This window comes from Nelumbo lutea, chromosome 1, assembly GCF_056320005.1.
Source record: "Nelumbo lutea isolate HS-2025 chromosome 1, American lotus-T2T, whole genome shotgun sequence".
In the NCBI taxonomy this organism is placed as follows: Eukaryota; Viridiplantae; Streptophyta; class Magnoliopsida; order Proteales; family Nelumbonaceae; genus Nelumbo; species Nelumbo lutea.
This window is the reverse complement of record NC_142684.1, coordinates 201283199-201305636: the sequence shown is the minus strand read 5'-3', so window position 1 is coordinate 201305636 and position 22438 is coordinate 201283199. Positions and strand designations below refer to the sequence as shown.

The window sequence follows — 22438 nt, the reverse complement described above, 5'->3', positions numbered from 1 at the left end:
ATTTAAACGAGATGAAAAATTAATTGATTATTTTTTTTAAAAGCTGGCTTAAACAAATAGCTCATATTAATTCAATTTAATCTTGCCAAGAATACGACCACATACATGCAATGATTTAGAAAAATAAAAAGAGTTGAGCAGTTGGCATTTAGACATGCCAAACATGAAAAGAGAGATGAACTAACTCATTATTTTTCTTTAATAATCTCAAAGAATCTACAAAGAGGCCTTCGCTCATTGTGTTGTAAAATCTTGGGCTTGTATGCGTGAGAACATGGGTTCAAGGGAAAATAATGAAAACAAAATTTAGGACTATATCCAATCTATCCTAAGACCATATATAAGCTGAGACCAATGTTGGGTTCTTTCTTTTTAATGTCAAAGAATTTAAAATTAATGAAAAAAGTTTCTTTACATGTATTACAGTTCTAGATAAATACTTACTCCAACCATCTAATAAGAGAGTTATCCACATATTAAGTGCCTAATTAGTTCATAATGTGTACAAGTGCTAAATAGTAAATACTAGATCAAATAAATCATATCTGAAACTCATATCAATCAATAAAAACTTCTTCAGCTAAGAAGATGCAAGTAATCTTGATCAAGCGGTGATCAAATGTTTACACAGCCTCTTAAAATTGGGTAGAAACCAAAAATCTGGCATCCCTTCAGTGGATGTGCTTAAGAATATTTGGTTTATACCCTAAAGATCTTGACCCATTGTCAAACTGCTATCAATTCTCCACTAAAGTCAAATCGCTTGACCGACCTTAACATATAGCCCAATATCAAATTGACCAAAGACAAAAGGGTTTGGGTTCATGAATTGGAATACCTCTCACATGGGGTTCCCCTCTTTAGCATCAGATTAGAATCTCCTCCCCGTGGACCCACATTTTACTTTCTCGAAATCCTTCGAATACCTTACAAATGGTTCGAAAACATACTCTTCGGATAGAGAATAGAGATATCCTCACTCACTGAATGACTGAATCAAAGCCAAGTACAATATCCCAACCATCCTTCAAGCTTCTTAGGCATCCAACAAGTGGGCCTGATAAATGGGCCGGTGGGCCCATACACCCATCAAGTGGGCCACTGATGAAAAAGCTCTGATCAATGAGTCAGTGCTTGGAATTTGCATCCTGCATGCACCATATCTTTCTTGGTATTTTAATTCCACCTTTAAACCCATGAAGCGTCACAACGTCTTGTGCCTAGTCACCTGGGCTCCCATTTCCAGGGAAGTTTCTAAAGGAGATTCTATGGAATCATCCTCTCTCTCTCTCTCTACACTTTTGACAATATTATGAAATCAGCCGCAAGGCTCGTTGGGCCACGGGTTGTAGTTTGAGTAATAACCGAATATGCCGGGAATGCTTTTGCTTCAAAGTTCGAAGTTCAGGCAGGCTTTAAGTGTCCGTCCACTCGTCATCACGCGTGGCATATGCCTTCAAATATTCTACTTTTCACTAATATAACCTCTGTAGCTTCTTTTTCTTTTCCTGCTCTGCGTTTTGGGCTAATAATATAATCTGTTTGGTCCCTTCTGGGTTGAAGGAAGAGGGATTGACTGGAAACATGAAATTCGGGAAGAGATTGAAGCTCCAAATTCAAGAGACCTTGCCCGAGTGGCGGGACAAGTTCTTATCTTACAAGGATTTGAAGAAGCTCGTCCGGCTTGTCTCTTCTGGGACGTCGACATTGGGGAAATTGCATGAGCCCTGCAAAGCAGAAGCCAATTTTGTTTACTTTTTGAATGCAGAGATTGATAAGTTCAACGCCTTCTTTATGGAGCAAGAAGAGGATTTCATAATCCGTCATGAAGTAAGTCATGCTGTTTTCTTTGTTGCTATTTAGTGTTAAGCCAAATTCAGCACTGCTCTAAGATGTTAGTTTAGGCAGTAAGAGGGACATTGGGTCAAGAAAATATGGCCCGACTGTGAACTACCCAAATCAAACTTGTTACAAATTTAATTCACAGTTCTAAATCAAGCATGTTATCTATAAGGTCCAAAGCAGAAATTGATGAGAACTGGTAAAATAAAACAAAACAATAGTTCATTTAGATCAAGATGCCTGTTATGAATTGAGGGGAGTCGTCAAAACTGTGTTAGGACTTACAAGAGAGGGAATATGTGAATCCCAACAATCTCTCTTTATTGGGTTATGGGCCATTCTTGTATATAAGTCTCTTGCATCTCTCATTCATTTCCAATGTGAGATTTTCTTCAACTACTCATTGTGAATCTCAACATTACCACACTGATCCAAGGGACTCCAATAGAAATCCACTCGAAAAACTGTACACGAAGTCTACACCAACTTTGACTTGATCCAAGGGACTCCATTAGCTCTCTTGGTTGTCACAGGCATGATTCGCTAAGGCATTTGCAACCTGGTTACACTCCATATACGCATGGCTTATTGTTGAAGCAACCCTGTAGAAGATATCATATTGCCTTTGGGTTGGCTAACTTGTAATGAAAACACTGTTAAAAAATGTATGCTTCTTCCCATTTAGAGCTGGCATTTACCTGCAAATTCTATTCGATGCTTTTATAAATTGAACACAAAGGTTGCTGGTTTGATCCCAGTCAAGTTACCGGGAGATGGAACAATGGGAAGATGTCATACCCATTTTTCTGTGAAACACTTGTTTGTGTATTTCTGCAAACTGACATTACCACTTGTACTCACAATATGGATGTAAAGGTTTTTGCAACATTTAGTGCCCAATGCATATATGAAAGCCTCTTATATATTCTCCTTAAATCCTTAGAGAGCGTAACAGAGAAAGAAAATTGAACTGAAAATTGGTCGGTATGTTGATATAGGAGTTAAAACAGAGGATCCAGAGGGTGGTCGCTACATTTGGACCAAATGGAAGTCAGCCTTCAGAGGTGGATTATAGAGAGGAGATGGACAGGATTAGAAAAGACATTATCAATTTCCATGGAGAAATGGTATTGTTGGAAAACTATAGCAACATCAATTATACAGGTATTCACTAACCTCAAGACTGGCTCCACGTTTAAAATCAAATCCAAAGTATTTGCATTAACAGTGATCCAATTTGCTTTCAGAATTATAATTTAATTAAGAAAATGGTTTGTTGCAGGGTTGGCTAAGATATTGAAGAAGTATGATAAACGTACCGGGGGTTTGTTGCGACTACCTTTCATTCAGAAGGTATTGCAGCAGCCTTTCTTCACAACGGACCTTGTTTCAAAGCTTGTCAAAGAATGTGAGAACACAATAGATGCAGTGTTCCCAGATGTGCAGGAAGAAGGTAGAATAAAGGAAAGAGGACAAAAAGAAGCATCAGTGGTGGCTTGTCAGGGAATTTTCAGGAATACCATAGCTGCTCTAGTGACCATGCAAGAAATGAGAAGAGGGAGCTCTACTTATGGTCAATTTTCTCTTCCTCCTCTCAACTTGCCAGACTCTGAGCTCATTCAGTCCTTCCAACCTAACTCTTCCATTCCCATTCTCTAGTAGAAAACAAATTGAACAAAGATTTTTGGTTACAACAGAGTACACTCTTCTGTTTTCTGTTTCTTCTCTTGTATAAAAATATAGATTATCATTTGTGTTTCTTTATCAAAATAAGTTGATGACAAAAATTGTCTGATATACACATCACAAAGAGCAAAATTATATGTCTGGAATATAGAAGCATTTATCAGAACTAGCAGAAAAAAGCTTTCATTCAGTAACCACAAATATTCATGGTTTGTTCGACCTTTATTCATTCCATTTTCTTGACCGGTTACAGCTTGTTCGACTAAAACCTTTATCGGATAATCTGAAAATCAAACACCTGTAACTGGGGTATTAAGTTTATTGGGGACATCAAACAGAAGGGTTTCAGGATGATAAGTATGTCTGTTATCTGCAGCAGAAAATTGCAATACGAAGTGAAACGTAGGACTGAAATGGACAAGAACAATACCTATTTTCATGAGATACTACACCAGGATAGGAAATTCTTGATTCCATCATCATCTCAGAGTAACTATTGGAGGTGTTGAATGGAACTATGTTGTGGGTTTTAACTTTGCGCTTGGAGATATTTGATATTTCTTATTGGCAGGGATGGAATGAGATCATCATTTGGGACTTCGAGAAAATGACTCGGTTGATGTGGAAATACCAAAATGGGTAGGGCTGCAAACGATTTGGATCGAATTTGGATAGGGATATAACCAAATCGAATCCAACAAGAATTCGAGATGGATATGTAAAATAAAACAAAGATTTTGAATTCGATCATTTTCTGGATATCCGATTCCAAATATTTGGATCCGATTTATTTAAACGGATCATATTTTCGGATCTGATTCCATCCGATTGTGTTAACCGGGATGTTTGAGCCCAGCTCAAATGAATCGGATCCAAATTTAATTATGACCAATTTTGCTGCCCTTAGAAGGGGACTTTGATCCAACTTCTAACCATCTTATTTACCAAAAACAATCCAACTTCCATACTGCCTATCCTAGAGAACCTTTTTCTCGCTCCATTCGGTTCTGTTTCGCTCCGAGTTCCCGCTCCAATGCAACGACCCAGTTTACCGCAAATGCTCCAAAACATTAGAATATGGGAAAGTTGCAGGCAGTGGCGCGGGAGAGGACGTGCGCGTTCTGTCTGATTGCCTGGTCTTCCTTCCACTTCGACCACTCTCCTTCACGCGGCATGCTTCTTCCTCTTCTCAATTCTCGTTCCCTTTACTTTGTTTTAATTCGAATGGATCAAGAAACAAAGTCACATTTTTAGATTACTTGAATTTCTTGCAGGATGAAAAGGTCGTTGTATTCGAAGATATCAAGCCTTCTGCATTCATGTTAGAGTTTTGTTTTTCTTTGTTTTCCTCTGTTTTTCTTCTTTTCATGCTAGTTCTAGTTCTTGAATTTAGCATTGGATTTGTTGTATGTTTAGATGCTTGTTACATCGTTCTTATCGGAATCTTGAACTAATTTAAATTAGGTAAAAACGGTTTCTGGTGAAATATTTGATTGAGAATTTGTGTTCTGCCCATCACCTATGATCCTATAAAGTTTTTAATTGAGGAGGATTAACGATGTACCCAGATCATTGGCTTCATTGCTACTTCTTTAGTGTTTAGAAGGAGGCAAGTTTGTTTATGCCATTATTTCTGCTAAAAAGCTGATAGGCATTGTTCAAGATCCCCTCAAAGGTTTCTAATCTTCTGGAAAAATTAATAAGGAACTTTTTGTGGGAGCCTTGGAGAGGAGAAGAGATATCATAGGGTGAGTTGGGAGGTGGTCACTAGGTGTAAAAATCTAAGAGGTGGTAATTTCAAGAAAAGGAATATGACTATACTAGGGAAGTGGTTGTGTAGGTTTTCATTGGAAAGGGATAAATTGTGGACTAAGATTGTGGCTAGCATTCATGGGCTGGAAGACAATGGTTAGGATCTTGGAATCTTGGCAAGGGCTTTAGCTGCTTCTCCTTAGAAATCCATTCACAATCTGGTTCCAGTTTTCTCCCCTTGGATCAGGTATGGTCTTAACTTTGGTAACCGAATAAAATTATGGGAACAACTTTGGGTCGGGGATTCTCTTTTGAAGGACCAATTTCCTTCCTTGTATGCTCTATCAGACTTGAAAAATAAACCCATATCTTCTTTCTTGGTCCCTTCAGCCTCAACTTTTGGCTTTGGATGGAACTTAGGCCTGCGTAGGGCAATTAGGGATACAAACATGGATAGCTTGGTAACTTTGCTACCCTACATTGAGATTGTCTTCCTAAACCCTGTTAAGGAAGACACCGGATTTTGGAACCCTTCTAGCTTTGGTACCTTTTCTTGTGCTTCATTCTTTGAAACCTTAACTCAACCTCCTATCCCCTTTGGGTTGTCCTTTCCGGTTAAGGAAATTTGGAGCAGGCCTATTCCTCATCGGGTTGGTTTTTTTTGTTGGAAAATTTTCTTGGAAAGAATCAACACTTTAGACTTACTTCAGAGAAAGAAACCCAACTATTGTCTACTTCCTAATAGATGTGCTCTTTGTAAAGCTAATGGGGAATCTGGCTACCACCTCATGGTCTCTTGTAAGGCTGCTAAAACTGTTTGGGAGTGGGTTTTCTCCCGTTTTGGGTGTTCTTGGTATCCTCAGGAGATTGTCAAAGGTTTGTTTTCTCCTTCTTTCTTCAGTTGGCCTAGGAAGCGAGGGAAGACTATGTGGAGGTGTATTAGGGCAACGGTATGCTGATCATTGTGGGAAGAAAGAAACTCATGCATTTTTTTCTGACAACGAAAGAACATTGGAAGAATTGTTAGATCGAATTCTTTTAAGGGCTGCCCACTGGCTAAAATCTTTGGAGTTGTTTTCAGATTTTCCTGTGGATGACTTGCTAAGAAACCGGAAAGAGATTGCTTCCAATGCTAGATGCAAGAGGACTCTTTGTCCGTTTTGGTTCCCTCCCCCCTCAGGCTTTATGAAGCTGAATTTTGATGGTAGTAGTGTAAGGAATCCAGGGCCCTCTGGGATTGGAGGAGTCTTCAGGAATGAGGAAGGGATTGCTATTGCTTTGTTCTCTGGCCCTATTGGAGAAGGTGACTCTCTTAGGGCTGAGATCCTTGCAACGCTTGAAGGAATTCGAAGAGCAAAGGAATTAAATATCAGTCGTTTGATCCTGGAAGGTGATTCAAAGGTGGTGGTTAGTTGGTTGAAGACAGAGGACAGTGGTTTGTGGAGCTTTAACAATGAAAAAAAAAAAAAACAGTTCTTATGGCTGAGTAGGAACATTGAGATTCGGTACAACTGGGTGAAGAGGAGTGCCGACTCATTTGCGGATGGGTTGGCCAAGCAAGGAGTGAATAGGATGTCTGTTTTTTGGGCTAGTTTTTAATCTTTTTTCTTTGCACTCCCTTTGTTTTCTGTTTTTGGGGAGCTAAGATATTTTATCTCCCCTTTTTATCCATGTTCCCTCTTTTCTTTTAATTTAATGAAGCTGGTGTTATTGATAAAAAAAAGAAAAAGCAATGTTGTTGGTTATGCTAAGGGAATGAATTTGAATGTTTAGTTAAGGTGTTGGTTTTGAGATCTCAACCAGTCAGTTGACTTAACGACTTAACGTGGGTAATTTTCATTTTTAGGAACATATAAGGTGGTTAGGCAGGGAACAAATCATGTCAGTCCCTCGGCAAGGAAAAGTATGAATAAAACAATGGATCCAGATCAAGGACTCTTTTCTGTTGGAATCTGATTCTTTTTCCAGAATGTGCATTTTTGATTGGATGGAACAAGTTGCCTCCCGGACTCAAACTCCAAATAGCAGTCAAAATTCTTTGAATCTTCTGATATTGAACATGATTTGTAAAATTCTCCCAAAGGGCATTAAGTGAGCTTGATAATATTCAAATAGGGATTTGAATGTTTTTCACAGATGTGATGATTTACCACAACCTAAATGGAGTAGGTTATAGTAGTACATGAAATTTATAATCATTATCTCATTTTATGTGGTCCTTCAGTCTGTTCTTGTTTTTTGTTCATATAGAAGGATTGGAAGAGAGAAACATGGAACTGGTTGAGCCTTTATTTGTTTTAGTATATTCTTGTTGATAGAGGAAGTATGTTGTTTTGAGTTGAATAGAGCTTTCTAAAGTTAGCCAAGGAAGTGAGACATATAAGAATCATGCAGTATTCAAGCATGCTTTTTCAAAATTGACCTAGAAAATTACTCCACATGAGATCGTGGCTTATTTGATTTGTCATCGATTCATGGTTTGTAATCATAGGTTGAATAGAAAAACCTAAATTTAGCTCAACACCAATTCTTTGTTGATTGTCTTGAGATATTGGTTTATTAAGCTTAGGAGGTCAGATCAATCATCAATAAATATTTGATTCACTTAATTCAACTCAATTTTTGAATGCTTTTTAATGGTGAACACAGAATTATGTCAGGCTAATAATTTTCTTACTTGCAAGTAGGTTTTGCAAATTGAAAATCCAGTGGCTATGGGCAAGTTATCCTCATGGTGCCTTAAATTTTCAAATGGACTTTAGATGGTTTACTTTCCTACTTTTGGTTGAGGTCTGACCTATAGCTTTGAAAATTGGCTTTTTTGCTTTCTGCTTCAAGTGTGATCCATTGGTTAGTTTGTCATACATAAAATAGAACCTTTTGTAGCATTTAATAGATTCATCTACTATTTTGATCAGGTCTCTCCTGAAGCTTCCTAGTTAGGTGATAGCTTTTGGACTCAACAAAGCCAAAGGTCTGTAGAAGAGATACTATAATTCCTGATAACCTCCATCTAGTTTCTAGCTTCTCAAAAAAAAAAATGTTACTAACAAAGCTGATTGAATTCTTAAAATAATATATAATATGACACTCTCCCTTCTGTGAATAAACCATATCCTCACCTAGCATGGGTCTTGAGGCATTTACCTGGTTGATACTAAAATATAATAAAATTTATTGAACTAACTCTACAAAATTATTTAAGTTAAACTAACTCTACAAAATTGCTTGAGCCAAGTATATTTCATATTTGATCTAATAAATTTACCTAACATAATATATGGAATTTCATAGTGTTACTAATCAAGTAAACTGAGTATCATTTATGGTTATGTACCTAAAGTTATCAGCTAATACAACTTCTCTGAAACATGAGAAGTTTCGCAACAAGTAGGATTCTTACATTTTCGTTTAGTGTATAATTATCAGCACTCTACCCTAAAACATAGGGATATCAGTAACTAGCTAGAGGATTCTTTCATTTAATAGACCAATAGGATTGTGGGCTCTTTTTAAATTTAGTTGATAACTATAAATAGGATTTGGCACATAATACAAAACCAAGTTAACTGACTTGTAAATGTTTCTGATGGATCAGTTTGCAAGTTGATCGGTCACGTAACAATGTAGGTAAGCATGGTCTCACTTAGGGGCCTTATGGGATATGAGTACATAATTCCTCCCTGCAATGTTAATGTTTTGGCTGTTATAGTGAATATTAATCTTGGCTCTACCATATTGTTTATAGTTTCTTCATCATCATTATTGCTATTATTTTGCTTCTAGTTAAGTTTAATAGTTATAATTTTATTCGCACTTTTATGAACAGATAGACCATATTTATCTTTTATGTATCTGTTGTAAAAAAGGAACTTTTCTGCTCCATCTACTTGACTTAAGTTTCTACCATCTTGCATCAACAATTGCTTTGGCTCCTGACCTTGTTCATGAATTAAACTCAAAGCCTTATAATTATGCTCTCTTGTGAATTGTTATTTGTTACTCTTCTTTTAGATTTATAACACGGTAAAATAGTTATTTATGGAATTTTCTTATGACGGAGTTAGGATATACCTCACCCTCTTAACCTTGGGTTCTTAATGCAAATAAGACCCTTCCTAATGCCTTTAGGCTCCAAACATATGAGCTTCATGTGTTAAGGCCCAAAATGATACCCATCACTTGACCAACAACTTAGTCCATAGTAGTCAAAGCTCAGTCACTGACTTGTGATCCAAGTATGAAGCCACTCTAGCAGGCCTTTCATCGTAGATTCTAGAGAAAGAATATTCTAGAATGTTTTGGATTTTGTCTTTATATGTTTTACCCATTGTTTTCAACCCGCCGTTGACTTGACTGGTTGAACCATTAGAACCATCACCTGACCATGATTCTGGGTTCAGTTCTCCTAAAACCTGGGAAATGGTAAAAAATTGTTCGACTTAGGTTGTTGAACCGTTGACTCGTTTGACCCAATCACCAGGTCATGGGTTGCACACTAAATGTGTACGCAAAGGTTCAGAGGCTATTAATTTGCGCTCCAATGTCTGAATGGGGTGATCTTTTATTGATTTCAGTAACTTTTCGAGATCTATGCGTTGTAGGCACCTTGCCCCACTTTTTTTTTTTTTGCGAAAAAATCCCTTTTTTGGCCACAAACCACAATTTTTAGCATTTTTTACATATAAAAACTAAAAACTGAATTAAAAAATAGTAATTAAATATAACATAATACTTATATTACATGTAGATATAATTATACATTATTAATTATTTATTGACCAAATGCATGTTTATACACAAACATACGGTAATGAAGTGGCATGGTTGAATTGGTGACCCGTGAACTGCAGGCAAAAATGGTTTGGCCCCTAGGTTGGTTTTTAAAAACATGGGTTTTACCTATTTGCCTATCATCAAAGTTATTATTTACCCTAAGGCAAGGTAGGGAAACCTATGCAGGGCCTGTATAGGTTTCCCTACCTTTTCTTTCAAATAAAACACAGCCTAAGGGGAATCCTAGTACTCCATAAGTTCATATATGAGCCTATGTAATCCATCTTTCCCAAAGTAATGAAGATTTAAGTTTTGAGCTTGCAACTTGATTTCTTTCCTCAGAGGAGAGGTTTCTTTGAAATAGAGGTGAGACACTGTTATCTCCTTCCAGGATTGGTAAAACTCCTGTAGGTTGTAAAGAGGTAGTTAAACTCCATCCCATATCCCCACCCTTCTTTCCTTTACATTCTTCTCTTTCCTTTTTTCTTCCATTTCTTGTTTTTCTTCCTCTTTCTATGCAAGTATACTACTAAAGCCAGTTACAGGTTCCTACAAACTTGAAGCTATCTCTGCTTTAGATACTTGCCATATCAGCATATCCTTTTGGTTTGTGATATGCATATTACAAACTAATTTCTGTTGCTTGTCATTTTTTGTTTACTGCGTCAATTAGGTTTATTTCATTTACTTTTTTTATAGGTAGGTTTATTTCATTGGTTGATAACTCCCTTATGTTGACTTGGTCATTACATTTTGAAAATTGGGAGGCATAGTTAGATAATTCCCGTAAAACACATTTCAATTGTCAAAAGGCCTCCAAATTGTGAATAAACCCTAGTTGATTCCAGGTCAAAGTAGAGAAGAAGAAAGAAGAAAGAAAAGAGAAAGAAGAAGAAGAGTGTTCGGCTAGACTAGAAGAGAGAATGTGAAAAATCACTCTCCTAGCCGACCCACTTGAATTTTATTCATAAAACTTAGAGTTACAAGAAAGACAATTTTGTCCCTCATAGAAGATGGGACACATAACTTAAACTCAGATACAATAGACCTTTCACTTTCAAAAAGATGCACCAAAATGACCAAAATACCCCTAACTCGAGCATTCTAACACTCCCCCTCAAGCTGGAGAGTATATATCGTATAGTCCTAGCTTGTTACAAATGTAATCTATTCTTCCTCGAGACAATCCTTTTGTGAAGAGATCTGCCCACTGGTTTCTTGAGCTCATATGAGATGTAGTTATTACCCCACTTATCACTTTCTCTCTCACAAAGTGACAATCCACCTCAATATATTTAGTTCTTTCATGGAAGACGGGATTGGATGAGATGTGAACAATAGCTTAGTTATCACAGTATAGTTTCATGGGTTTGTCAATTGAGAAGCCCATCTCCTGTAGTAAGTTCTTCAGCCATACTAGTTCACATGTGGTATGGGCCATAGCCCTGTACTCTACTTCTACACTACTTCTTGCCACCACTGTTTGCTTCTTGCTCTTCCAAGTTACAAGATTGCTACTCAGGAAGGTACAATACCCTGTGGTTGACCTCCTGTCTTATGTAGAGCCAGCCCAGTCAGCATCTGTGTACCTTATCATCTCAAGAGTTCCTCCCTTTTGGTATAACAAACCACGACCTGGAGCACCCTTTAGGTACCTAACAATTCTTAGAATAGCTTCCCAGTGAGGAACCCGGGGATGTTGCATAAACTGACTCGCCACACTCACAACAAATGATATATCTGGTCGGGTAATGGTTAGGTAGTTCAACTTTCCCACCAACCTTCTATATCTTCCAGGATCATCAAACTCTTCACTTGCATCCACACTTAACTTGGATTGAGTTCCATAGGAGTTTCTGTTGGTTTAACACCTAACAACCCTGTTTCTTCAAGTAGATCAAGAACATATTTTCTCTGACATAGGTTGAACCCCTGTTTTGACCTCGTAAGCTCTATTCCTAGGAAATACTTTAGCTTCCCCAGATCTTTCGTATTGAAGTGGTCTTGTAAGAATTTTTTCAGCCTGTCAATTCCATTGATGTCACTTCTAGTTATGACAATATCATCCACATACACGACTAGCAAGATTTTTCCATCCTTTGAATTATAGCTGAACACAGAATGATCAACCTGACACTGTTTCATCCCAAAGGCCTTCACCACTTCATTGAACTTGCCAAACCATGCACGTAGAGATTGTTTTAATCCATAGATTGCCTTTTTGAGCCATTCTTCTTCCATGGCTTGCCGCCACCTTGGGGAGGTAAGGGCTTCCTGTATAGTCTTGGGAATGGGAACTAATGAGAGTAATGATATAAACTTGCAATGAGAAGCAGAAAGGTGAGTAGTGGAAACATAGTCTGAAATGGGATGAGAAGTATAAGTACGTTTACCTTTCCGCAAAGCAATAGGGAGATCAATATCTGAGGGAGGAGCAGTAGCAGGATCTGTCGATAGGTGCGGAAATGGAGGAGGGGCCGAAGCACTTCTGCGGGTATACACCTGAGTAATTAGCGGCCTCTCTGTAGTAACAGGCATATGATGTGCATCTGTAGTAGGAATGAGAGCTACAGGAAAAGGGTCCACAACCGGTATAGGAAGAGGAACCACAGAGGGAGAAGAAGAGACCCCGACATCTGAGAAAAATGGAACTGATTCAAAGAAGGTGATATCAGAGCACACAAACGATTTATGAAATTTTGGGTGATAACATTTATACCCTTTCTGAGTCCTCGAGTAGCCAAGAAAAATACACTTCGTAGCTCAAGCATCTAGCTTGTCTACTCCAGGCCCTAAGTGTTGAACAAAACAAACACAGCCAAAGACTCTTGCGGTGAGAGGAAATGGAGACAAAGTGGGAAACAACACGGAGAAAGGGGATTGACTTCCAAGGTTTGACATGGGCATCCAATTTATAAAAAAACAGGACGTAAGAACAGCATCATTCAAAAAATGCTTTGGGACATGCATATTGATCATCAAGGACCGAGCAGTTTCAAGAAGATGTCTATTTTTCCATTCAACTACACCGTTTTGTTGCGGGATGTAGGCACAAGAAGTTTGATGAATTATTCCATGATGTTCTAGGTTTTGCTGAAATGGTGAGGAGATATATTCTTTGGCATTATCGGAGCGAAGTATTTTCATATGAACACCAAATTGAGTGTGTATTTTAGCATGAAATTTCTGAAAAATAGAGAACAATTCACTACGGTCTTTCATAAGATAGATCCATGTCATCATTGAAAAGTCATCAACAAAGGTTACCAAATACTTAAACCCATTGTATGACACCACTTTAATTGGACCCCATACATCAGAATGAACTAAAGCAAAAGGACTTGAGACACGACTATCAATTCTTGGACTAAATGAGATTTGATGATGTTTTGCCAACTGACATGACTCACAATCTAGTGATGAAAGATGACTCAAGGAAGGAACTAGCAGCTTCAAAGCCTTGAGAGAGGGATGACAAAATCTGCAGCGCCATTGGAGAGGAGTAAGAGATGACTGAAAAGCCACTAGGGGGCCACCATCATCAAGGTAATACAAACCACCTGCTTCATGCCCTCCACCAATCTTCTTCCCCATCTTGAGATCCTGAAACACACAGAAGAAGGATAGAAGGTTACAGAACAACTAAGGGACTTGGTTAATCTACTAACAGACATAAGGTTAAAAGGGAACTTAGGAATATATAAAAAAGATGCTAAAGACAAGGAGGAGAGATCAACATCACCAACACCACAAATAGGAGATATAGAACCATTAGCAAGTGTAACTGTCTAAGATGTGGAGGAGCGAGAAAGGGAAGAAAATACATCAAGAGTCCCAGACATATGGTCCGAGGCTCCGGAATCAATGATCTAGGGTGAGGTTTTGGAAGCTAAGCAAGTCATACCTGAATGGGCAAATGTAGTTGTGTTCTGCTGAGATGTTTGAAGGAACTACTCATATATTGCCCGTGGTACACTCACCATTTCCTGCCCGGAAGCATAAGCGGGTGTGGAGGGGTTGGGGCAGTTTGTTGGCTTTCAGTAATTGTGCTATTACTCTTAGATGTAGCATGGTCAGCCCAAGTGTTGGGTGGACCATGCAAATCATAGCAGAAATTAACTGTGTGCCCCTCTAAGGCACAATATGTACATTTTCTCTGAGCATTACTCCTTCCTTTTCCACGGCCTCCAATCCGGCCACTAGCTCGGTTAAACATGTGTCCACCACGATTGCTTGGAGGGCCACTGCTGCCACTACCACTTCTACTTCCACGGCCACTCCCTTTAGTCACTATCAAACCAGATCTATCAGAGAAGGAAGAATGTTCCATCGGTTCAATGGATGCTCTCTTAAGACGGGCAAAAACTTCTTCAAGTGAGGGGAGAGCTGATCCCCCCAATATCTGTGCTCTGACAGGCTCATACTCAGCCTTCAAGCCCACAAGAAACCTAGTCACATCAAGCTGTTCACATTGCTGTTGTTGGATCTGGACATCTGATGTTAGAGGGTGATACACATTTAGCTCATTGTGGATGTTCCTCAAACTTGCATAACACTCTTCTAAGCTTTGACTTCCTTGCTTCAAATTAAAGTACTCTTGGTATGACTGATATACCTTAGTTGTGTTGTCTTGTCCAGAGTACAACTTTTTAGCATGATCCCAGATCTCTTTGGCTATACCTAGGAACACGAAGTTCACACTAATCTTTGGTTCCATGCTGTTCCAAAGCCATGTCATTATCTGTGCATCATCTTGTTCCCAATCACTGAACCCAGGGGAATTTGAGGGAGGTTTCTCCTCCCTCACATGTTTTACTTTCCCCTTGGCCTTCAAGAACACCTCCACAGATTTTGCCCATGGTACATAGTTCTCACCATTCAACTTGATGGATGTCATTTGAACACTTAGATAATCTGGAGAAAGCATGATGCCGGTTTTGTTGTCATTCCCATCTATAGATGAAGCCATCTCAATTATTTCACCTTTGAATATACACCACAATCTCACACTCGTCACAAGACTTATCTCACTTATGATACCACCAACTCCACCTTCTTCAACTGCACATTACACACTACACTCTAAAGCTGAAATCATTCAGTCAACACATCAAACACTTGGACTGCACACCGCAGAACCATTTACCATCAACACACCACTGCTGAAATTACTCAGTCATTTCATCGAACACTTGTTCTTTATACTGCAGAACTGATTACACACAAGGTCTAGGGGTTCACTTTTAAGCATTTAGAATCACAGATGTCAGCCACCACAACACAACCATCACCACACCACAACAAAGGAACATGACTAATATGTGTATCAGTTTCACCCAGCACCACAACAACTAACTTTTGAAGCACAAAAATTAGCATTCACAGTCCATTTCTGAACACACGACAGCAGTGTCCATACCTGTATACGTCCAGCCCTCTTCGTACACTGAATAGAGGGTCTAGTATACCACTTCAACGACCACCGTAGCACCGGCCAGAGGCATTCTCACCTCCAGGCCCTCAAAACGACAACTCCTTTTCAGCCCTTTATCGATTCTTCAATCAGGTCAGCCATAGGATGATGAAACCTATTGTGAAGCTGGTGGCGAACCCAGGAAGAAGACAGCAGCAAGAAAACACGAGACCTTATTGCTCTGATACCATGTGAATAAACCCTAGTTGATTCCAGGTCAAAGTAGAGAAGAAGAAAGAAGAAAGAAAAGAGAAAGAAGAAGAAGAAGAGTGTTTGGCCAGACTAGAAGAGAGAATGTGAAAAATCACTCTCCTAGCCGACCCACTTGAATTTTATTCATAAAACTTAAGAGTTACAAGAAAGACAATTTTGTCCCTCATAGAAGATGGGACACATAACTTAAACTCAGATACAATAGACCTTTCACTTTCAAGAAGATACACCAGAATGACCAAAATACCCCTGACTCGAGCATTCTAACACAAAGGAAAGATGGAGGTTATCTTTGGGTACCTCAAATCCTGATGGTATCAATTAATGCTTTCTTTTAAATCTTATGGTTTTTCTTGCAGTTAAATGCCCAATTTTGTATACTCTCCTGTGAGTCACGTTTTGAATGTGGGGCAAACTCTACTACACAGTAATGCACCTAAATCTGTGTAGTACAGGTATTAGTTTTGGGTAGAATTTTTCTTTATCAAATTGATGCCTTTGAGTGCTGTTGTTTTATGCTGACAGAGTCATATTGACTGGGAGCAGTTACTCTACATCCCATTTACTGAAGTAGAGAGCTCAGGATTCTAGGAATAAATTGAACTGGTATTGCTGCCTCCCCAAGTTTGATGAAAATGCATGTTATTGAAGCTGTAACCAGTCAAAATGGGTAGCTTCTGTTTCATTTCTTCTGTTTTGTCTCCTTATATACACCGGTCATGTGTTGTATTGTCCTTCATTTTATTTCCTTTGAACTTTTAATATTGAAAAGTATGAAGGGAGGGAGGTGCAGATCTTCTGATCATTATCTTGATTATCACCATCGCTGCAATCAATCCATTATTAACACCATTGTCTTGATCATCTTGTTACCATTGTTAAATTTATACATTCAAACACATGTTGACAGAAATTGAAACACTAAGGGGGTGTTGGCCAATATGCATGATTTTGTTTTTAAAACATAAACAACTGTCACATCAGAAAAATCATATTGTTTTTTCTGATATGGCATTTGTTTTGTTTTGAAAACAAATTCATTTATATTGACAAATACCCCATAAAAGTTTGAAAAAAACTTCATGATTTCAAAGGCATTATGTTTTTGTCCATGTTCATACTTTAATGATTCATCACTCCACATTGAGCATCCTTTCAAGTATTGAGAAGATATATCCTTTTCAACTCATGGATGCTGGGTGCTAAGGATTTCAGGGTTTATTACTTCTAATAATATTCAGAAAAAAATTTCTAATCGAGATCTTTCAGTCATCTCCTGCTGTCCTAACCTTTCAAAGCTCATCATTTCCTGCCCACCATTTGAAGAGATGAGGAGATTTCCCCAACTTGTGGATGCTGGCCTCTTGATTTCATGGAAATTACTTCTATCCCTCTCTCTAGTGGCTGGGTTGGTAAGGCTTCAATGTCATGGCAGTTCATTGGAAATATAGGACTGGATGGTATTGGTTGAATTTTCCTCCATGGAGAGGCTAGAACTAGGGATGTTCAAATTTGGATTCTGAACCAAAAACCAAACTGAACCAAATCAAATAAGCTAATTTGGTTCGGCTTATTTGGTTTGTAGTTCAGCTCAAATTGATTTTTTTAAAGATTCGTCTTTTTGGTTTTGATTCGATTTGACAAAGTTTTTAACCAAACCAGACTGAAAATTGGATAATAAATATTAAAAACATATAATACATTCATAAATTATTATTATTTGATTTGTTAGTTCTTAAACTTACAGTGAGATTGCCGGCACTGTATCACTTGTAAAAACCAATACTTAGATTTTTTCCCCAAATGCAAGAGCCTCTCTCTTTCTCTCTAGCCCTCTGTGACTCCCTGTTGGAGACTCAAAGAGCACTCAAAAACCATTCAGCTGCTGCTACTTTCCTTTATGGTTTGCTGCCGCTTTTAGTGTGGCAGAGATATGGTCTCACTCCTAGTGTTGACGGTACTCTCTCTCTCTCTCAAGTTTTCATTATGGTTTTCTGCTACTACTTTATAAGCGATGGTATTATCTTTGTTGTGCATCCTATTTTGATTATTTTTCAAGATTAGGGTATGGGTCTTGTGTGGCTCTTTGTTCTATGTCCTAATGCTGACTGGGTTTTTGTGTGTTTAGACTTTACTCGTTCTAAAAAATAAATTTGGTGATTAACAGCCAATATTGCCATTGTCAATCTGTTCCCATCAATTATAGAATTAGAAGCCACATTCCACATGATTTATTGTTGCCAAACTGTTTTGAAACCGAACCAAACCAATTTAAATTTGGTTTAGTTTTGATACTGAATTCAGTTTGGTATGGTTTAAGAAATGGTCAAACTGAAATGTCACTTAAGTTCGAAATTTCTATTCAAACTGAAATGAACCATCTGAATTACACCCCTAGCCGGAACAATGTGTCTCTTCGGTGGTTCCATATGAAACACTGATACAACCAGTGTTATATGGAGTCTCTTAAATGGAAAAAAAAAATGTATGCATTGAACATGCGTCAATTCCAGCATCTAAGGACGCTTCTACATGTGGTATTCCTCCTTCACCTTGCATCTTTGACATAAGTAATTAAATATATCTTATATACATAATGGTTTCCATTTTCTCTTATTGAATGTTTCTAGGTGACACAGATTAACTATTGGATTCACTTGCACAATATTATACAAGTATATAATGAAAGAATTCACAAGATATGGAAGTTTTTTAATAGTAAAATTTGATTTTGGATGTCCCTGAGTCCATGTCAGACTCCTAGACACGGTATTGGATTCCAATTCTCTTGGTTGTCAATTCAATACTGGATTCATCTGAGGCAGAGGTATTTACTGCCTTACTGGAGCTCAAATTGCCAGGGGATTGCTGTTTAGCTCTTCACAGGGTGAAAAGGATTCATCCAATGCTATTAGATGCAGTAGGAAGAGGCTACGGGGCTTGCTGAGCATCTAGCTTAAGGCAGGGAAGATTCTTTCATGCTCTTCAGGTTAGGTTTGATGATTTCTAGAGGAACTTGACCCTATTTCAGATATATTGGCTAGGTCAGGTGTTGTATCTTCACATTCATATCCATGATTTAAAGTATTGACATGTGCTGGCTTATACAGTTTGATATGTATTGGTTTTTGGCTATACTGACATGTGGCATAGGTGGAATGGCCCAGTATTGTTGTGATTATAATTTTACTGATCCATGCCAGGTGCCCGCCTAAGATCGGATCCAGTAGGCACACTATTGTGAGCACATTCAGTAAGCATTCAATAAATATTCTCACAGCTGTATTAGAATTTTGTTTAAATCATTTTAAGGGTAGGCTGAGGGTATTTTATGGGACAGGTGTCACAAAATTTCCCGAGTACTTATTCAGTGTGCTTACCTGATCCGAGCTCAGAGCTCATATTAGCCTGTATCAGCAAGGCATCCATGTTTATTGGTCACTTTGTGCTCATGTAGACCGAGCTCATATTAGCCTGTATCAGCTATGTACTCGTGTCAAAACAGACCGATGCATGGCTAATACAGGCTGATAACAAGCCCATTAAGTTTTGTATTTTACTATATTGATTACCTCATTCATTCTCCATTAATCTTTGTTTGCTTATTTATTTAGTACATTAGTAAGGCAACTCATTCGGTTAATTGGTTGCAACTTTTTAGTCCATTAAATTTGAATGCAATTTTCATATTTGAATAAAATCAAAATTTTAAGGCTCAGTTTGGAAAGAGTACAAATACAAATATGTATAGTGCATATACAAGTTTAGTACTGTAAATATTTTCACTCTTTCCAAACTAGGGCCTGTTTATTTGCTCTGAAGTCTAACATTTGAGAGTACAATAATTACATTAAGTGGTATATTGGTATTGGTGAACTTTTCTTTACTCTGAACTTTGAATGCAGAGAATGTTGTTTTGAATTCTGAATTCTGAAAATTATCAATTGACCCCATATATGAGAGTTTTTGTTTATCTTTTTGGGCGTATCATTAGAAAACAAAAAGTTGTATGGTTGCACTTTAAGAGATAAGAGATAAGAGGAAACGGATAACCATTTTTCTCTTAAACTTAAAAGATTCATTTTAAGAGATAAGAGTTAATAGAAAACAAACAGGCTCTTTCAAATGCATTTAAGTGAATCACAATATATATAACAATGTACTGTCAACAAGACTCATAACCCAACTTTCCCGCATGACTTGCTAGAGTTGTCACCATCAAGCTACATCATGTTATGATAATGAGGCTTTAAGTGAACTTAAAAACAACATATTTCACTAAATATTGGTTTAATTTGATGTTCTAATCTAATGAGCTAATTTTTCTATTATACATGCATATTTTAGTTGTTGCAAAGTGTATATAGATGCATGTCTTAAAATTGTATTTCTTTCTTATAATCCATTTATGGTTAAACCTTATTAATACCCTTTTGGATTTTTTTTTTTTTTTTTTTGGATTTTGAGAGGGGGAAAGTTGGTCAATGGAATTTTGATTCCCATTGACCAGGAAACACATGTTTTTTCAGATTTATGTGGGGACTAGGGAAAGTTTATTTTCTTGGGTAATAAACACCAGGCCCACCATCCTATGGGCCTTTTCGTCAAGTTCGGATCTGCTCCCAACGAGCCACTACAGCCGCACGTTGGGAACACGAGGGGATGTTCCTGATGTGTGGTTAAGGTAGCTTTTTTCAAGCGTTTATCTTGTATACGAATGACACATTAGTCAATAAAAGGGCCCGGTGTTTCCGCTACTGGTTGTCCTGATTGCTGATGTTGCTGCTCGAGTATCAGTGGTACTCCCCTGGATTTTTTTTTCTGTTTTTATAAATTACAGTTGTTCTCAAAATGCATTTTAAATTTAGAAATATGGCACTTATGATCGAATTCAGCTTCGGTCAGTACAATGCCCATTCAAAGCACCCTTATTTTGAGAGAGCACCAAGTAATTATTAATATATAATAATGGGAGGAAGAAAAAGATGCATCTTAGTGCCTTTGCAAAAGCAATGTTAGCAATGTTTAGATTAGAACAAATATTTATTAACTATAATGCAGGAGCGTAGGTTATCATTTCTGTCCATTGCTTTGCATTTTGATTTTTTAATAGAATGGCAATTGGCCAACGTGCCTTTATTACTCCTCATTCGAGCTGGCATTTCAGACTAGGACTGATGAAATGGGTCCGTTTTAGTGGAAGTTTACAAGTGAAAAAGGTTTGCTTGGTGGTTCTGTTCTGTCTTCTGAGTTCAGTTGATGTGCAGGCAGCGGAATTTGGAACGCCGTTTGGTGGCACATCAAGCGCATAAGTGAAGAAATTTGGCGTTGCTCCCCCAAATTGGTACTGGCCTGAGCCTCTAGGCCGCGCAGAGCGTGTCGAGTCCGGATATGCTCCCAAGTCCCAACACACGTCTTGCGATTGGGATCCGGTGAGCAGCAATATCGAGGCACATTTAGGATGATGGCTTAGATGCTACATGCTAGGGGACTAGTCTCGGGGATCGGCCTATATGGATTGCACCAATAAATTCAGAATTCATCAGTAGCATATGCGTCCTGAAATGCACGGCCGAGGTGAATAATTTATGGAGAAAAGTATTGCGGAGGTTACTGCAGAATTATGAATTACAGTCCCCTAAAGTCTATTAGTGATATCTATAAATCACATCTTACCTGTGGATTTGACATCAATCCACTGTTAGATTCATCACCCTTGTACAGTAGAGTTAAATAATTCTGAATTGGATTGATCAATCATTCTGTTAAATTCATGTGAGAGTGAAATCCTTTTCAATATTGGTGGATGACCATGTCGTCCAGGTAGATAGGCTAACTTTAACAGGGTTTTGGCCGTTAGTTGGGTATGTGGTTGAATCAAGGCACAAAACGATAGAAATTAAATTAAACCCTATCACGTATCACAGTTCAAACCCTCCTTCCCATTTTCTGCTTTTCCCTTACCATCGGTGAATGCACCACACCGGCCATCATCCATAGGTGGCAAGAGTTCTAACGGTATTCATTTCTTCCTCTTATTCCATAGGTGGCAAGAGCTCTAACGGTATGCATTTCTTCATCCTCTTCTTCTTCCTCTTCTTTTTCTTGCAAAGGTGTTCTTGGTTCTCTATTTGGACAGATCAAAAGTGACCCCGAACCTCAAATTGGTGCAACTTCCAAGCTCTGATGCCATTTAATATATTTTCCGACAAGTCAAGTACTTTGTGGCCTACTTAAATTGCCAATGCTCCAAGGGATCACTCTTGTCAAGTGATTGTTGCTCAAGTTAAACTTGAATAACCTGTTTAGATCTCCTAATTCTGCTGGAATTTACCCCCTCAGTTCATTTGAAGATGGAACTTAGGTCCCCTAATGTTGTGTTTGGTTTGAAGGAAAAAGTAGAGAAAGAAAGGGAAAGGTAGGATAACCTTCACAAACCTTGTATATGTTTCCTGACCTTTCCCTACCTTTTCCTTCAAACCAAACATAGCCTAAAATGTGTTAATTTCCCAAGCTCGGTTGGAATCTCACCATAACTTTTATATCCATCAATGTGAAAATAAGATATGTACATTCTCTCCACTCAGGGGAGAGCTCACTAGACCACTGTTTTCAAAACTGGACCGGACCGGATGGTCGGACCGGAAAAGCCAGAAATTGGTCACCTTTCGTTTTTCTCTAAAACCACTTTCCCCC

At 38.2% G+C, this 22438-nt stretch overlaps 1 protein-coding gene and 2 long non-coding RNA genes across 9 annotated transcripts; 2 read left to right on the top strand and 1 right to left on the bottom strand.

Annotated features, from left to right (window-relative positions):
- Positions 1–542: 542 nt before the first annotated feature.
- LOC148880383 (uncharacterized) lies at positions 543–4224 on the bottom strand. Of its 4 annotated transcripts, none has more exons than XR_016104553.1 (4): positions 3959–4106; positions 3162–3497; positions 2128–2444; positions 543–1727 (listed from the first exon to the last, which is right to left on the bottom strand). It is a non-coding gene; the product is annotated as an uncharacterized LOC148880383 (long non-coding RNA). The 4 variants fall into 4 exon arrangements; XR_016104551.1 differs by lacking the exon at positions 543–1727 and adding an exon at positions 2541–2680 and having other exon boundaries at positions 1952–2444; XR_016104552.1 differs by lacking the exon at positions 2128–2444 and having other exon boundaries at positions 3959–4224.
- On the top strand, positions 1585–4123 carry LOC148880384 (SPX domain-containing protein 3-like). The gene is made up of 3 exons (XM_088962269.1): positions 1585–1830; positions 2841–3006; positions 3125–4123. Exons 1-3 carry the CDS (start codon positions 1585–1587, stop codon positions 3499–3501), a joined length of 789 nt encoding a protein of 262 aa, XP_088818395.1. The 3' UTR covers positions 3502–4123.
- A 353-nt stretch (positions 4225–4577) lies between the features above and the next one.
- Positions 4578–21516, top strand: LOC148880382 (uncharacterized). Of its 4 annotated transcripts, XR_016104546.1 has the most exons (7): positions 4625–4699; positions 4783–4849; positions 8199–8254; positions 8879–8910; positions 18499–18731; positions 18946–18995; positions 21010–21516. It is a non-coding gene; the product is annotated as an uncharacterized LOC148880382 (long non-coding RNA). The 4 variants fall into 4 exon arrangements; XR_016104548.1 differs by lacking the exon at positions 8199–8254 and having other exon boundaries at positions 4578–4699; positions 4803–4849; XR_016104547.1 differs by lacking the exons at positions 8199–8254; positions 8879–8910 and having other exon boundaries at positions 4578–4699; positions 4803–4849.
- Positions 21517–22438: the final 922 nt, after the last annotated feature.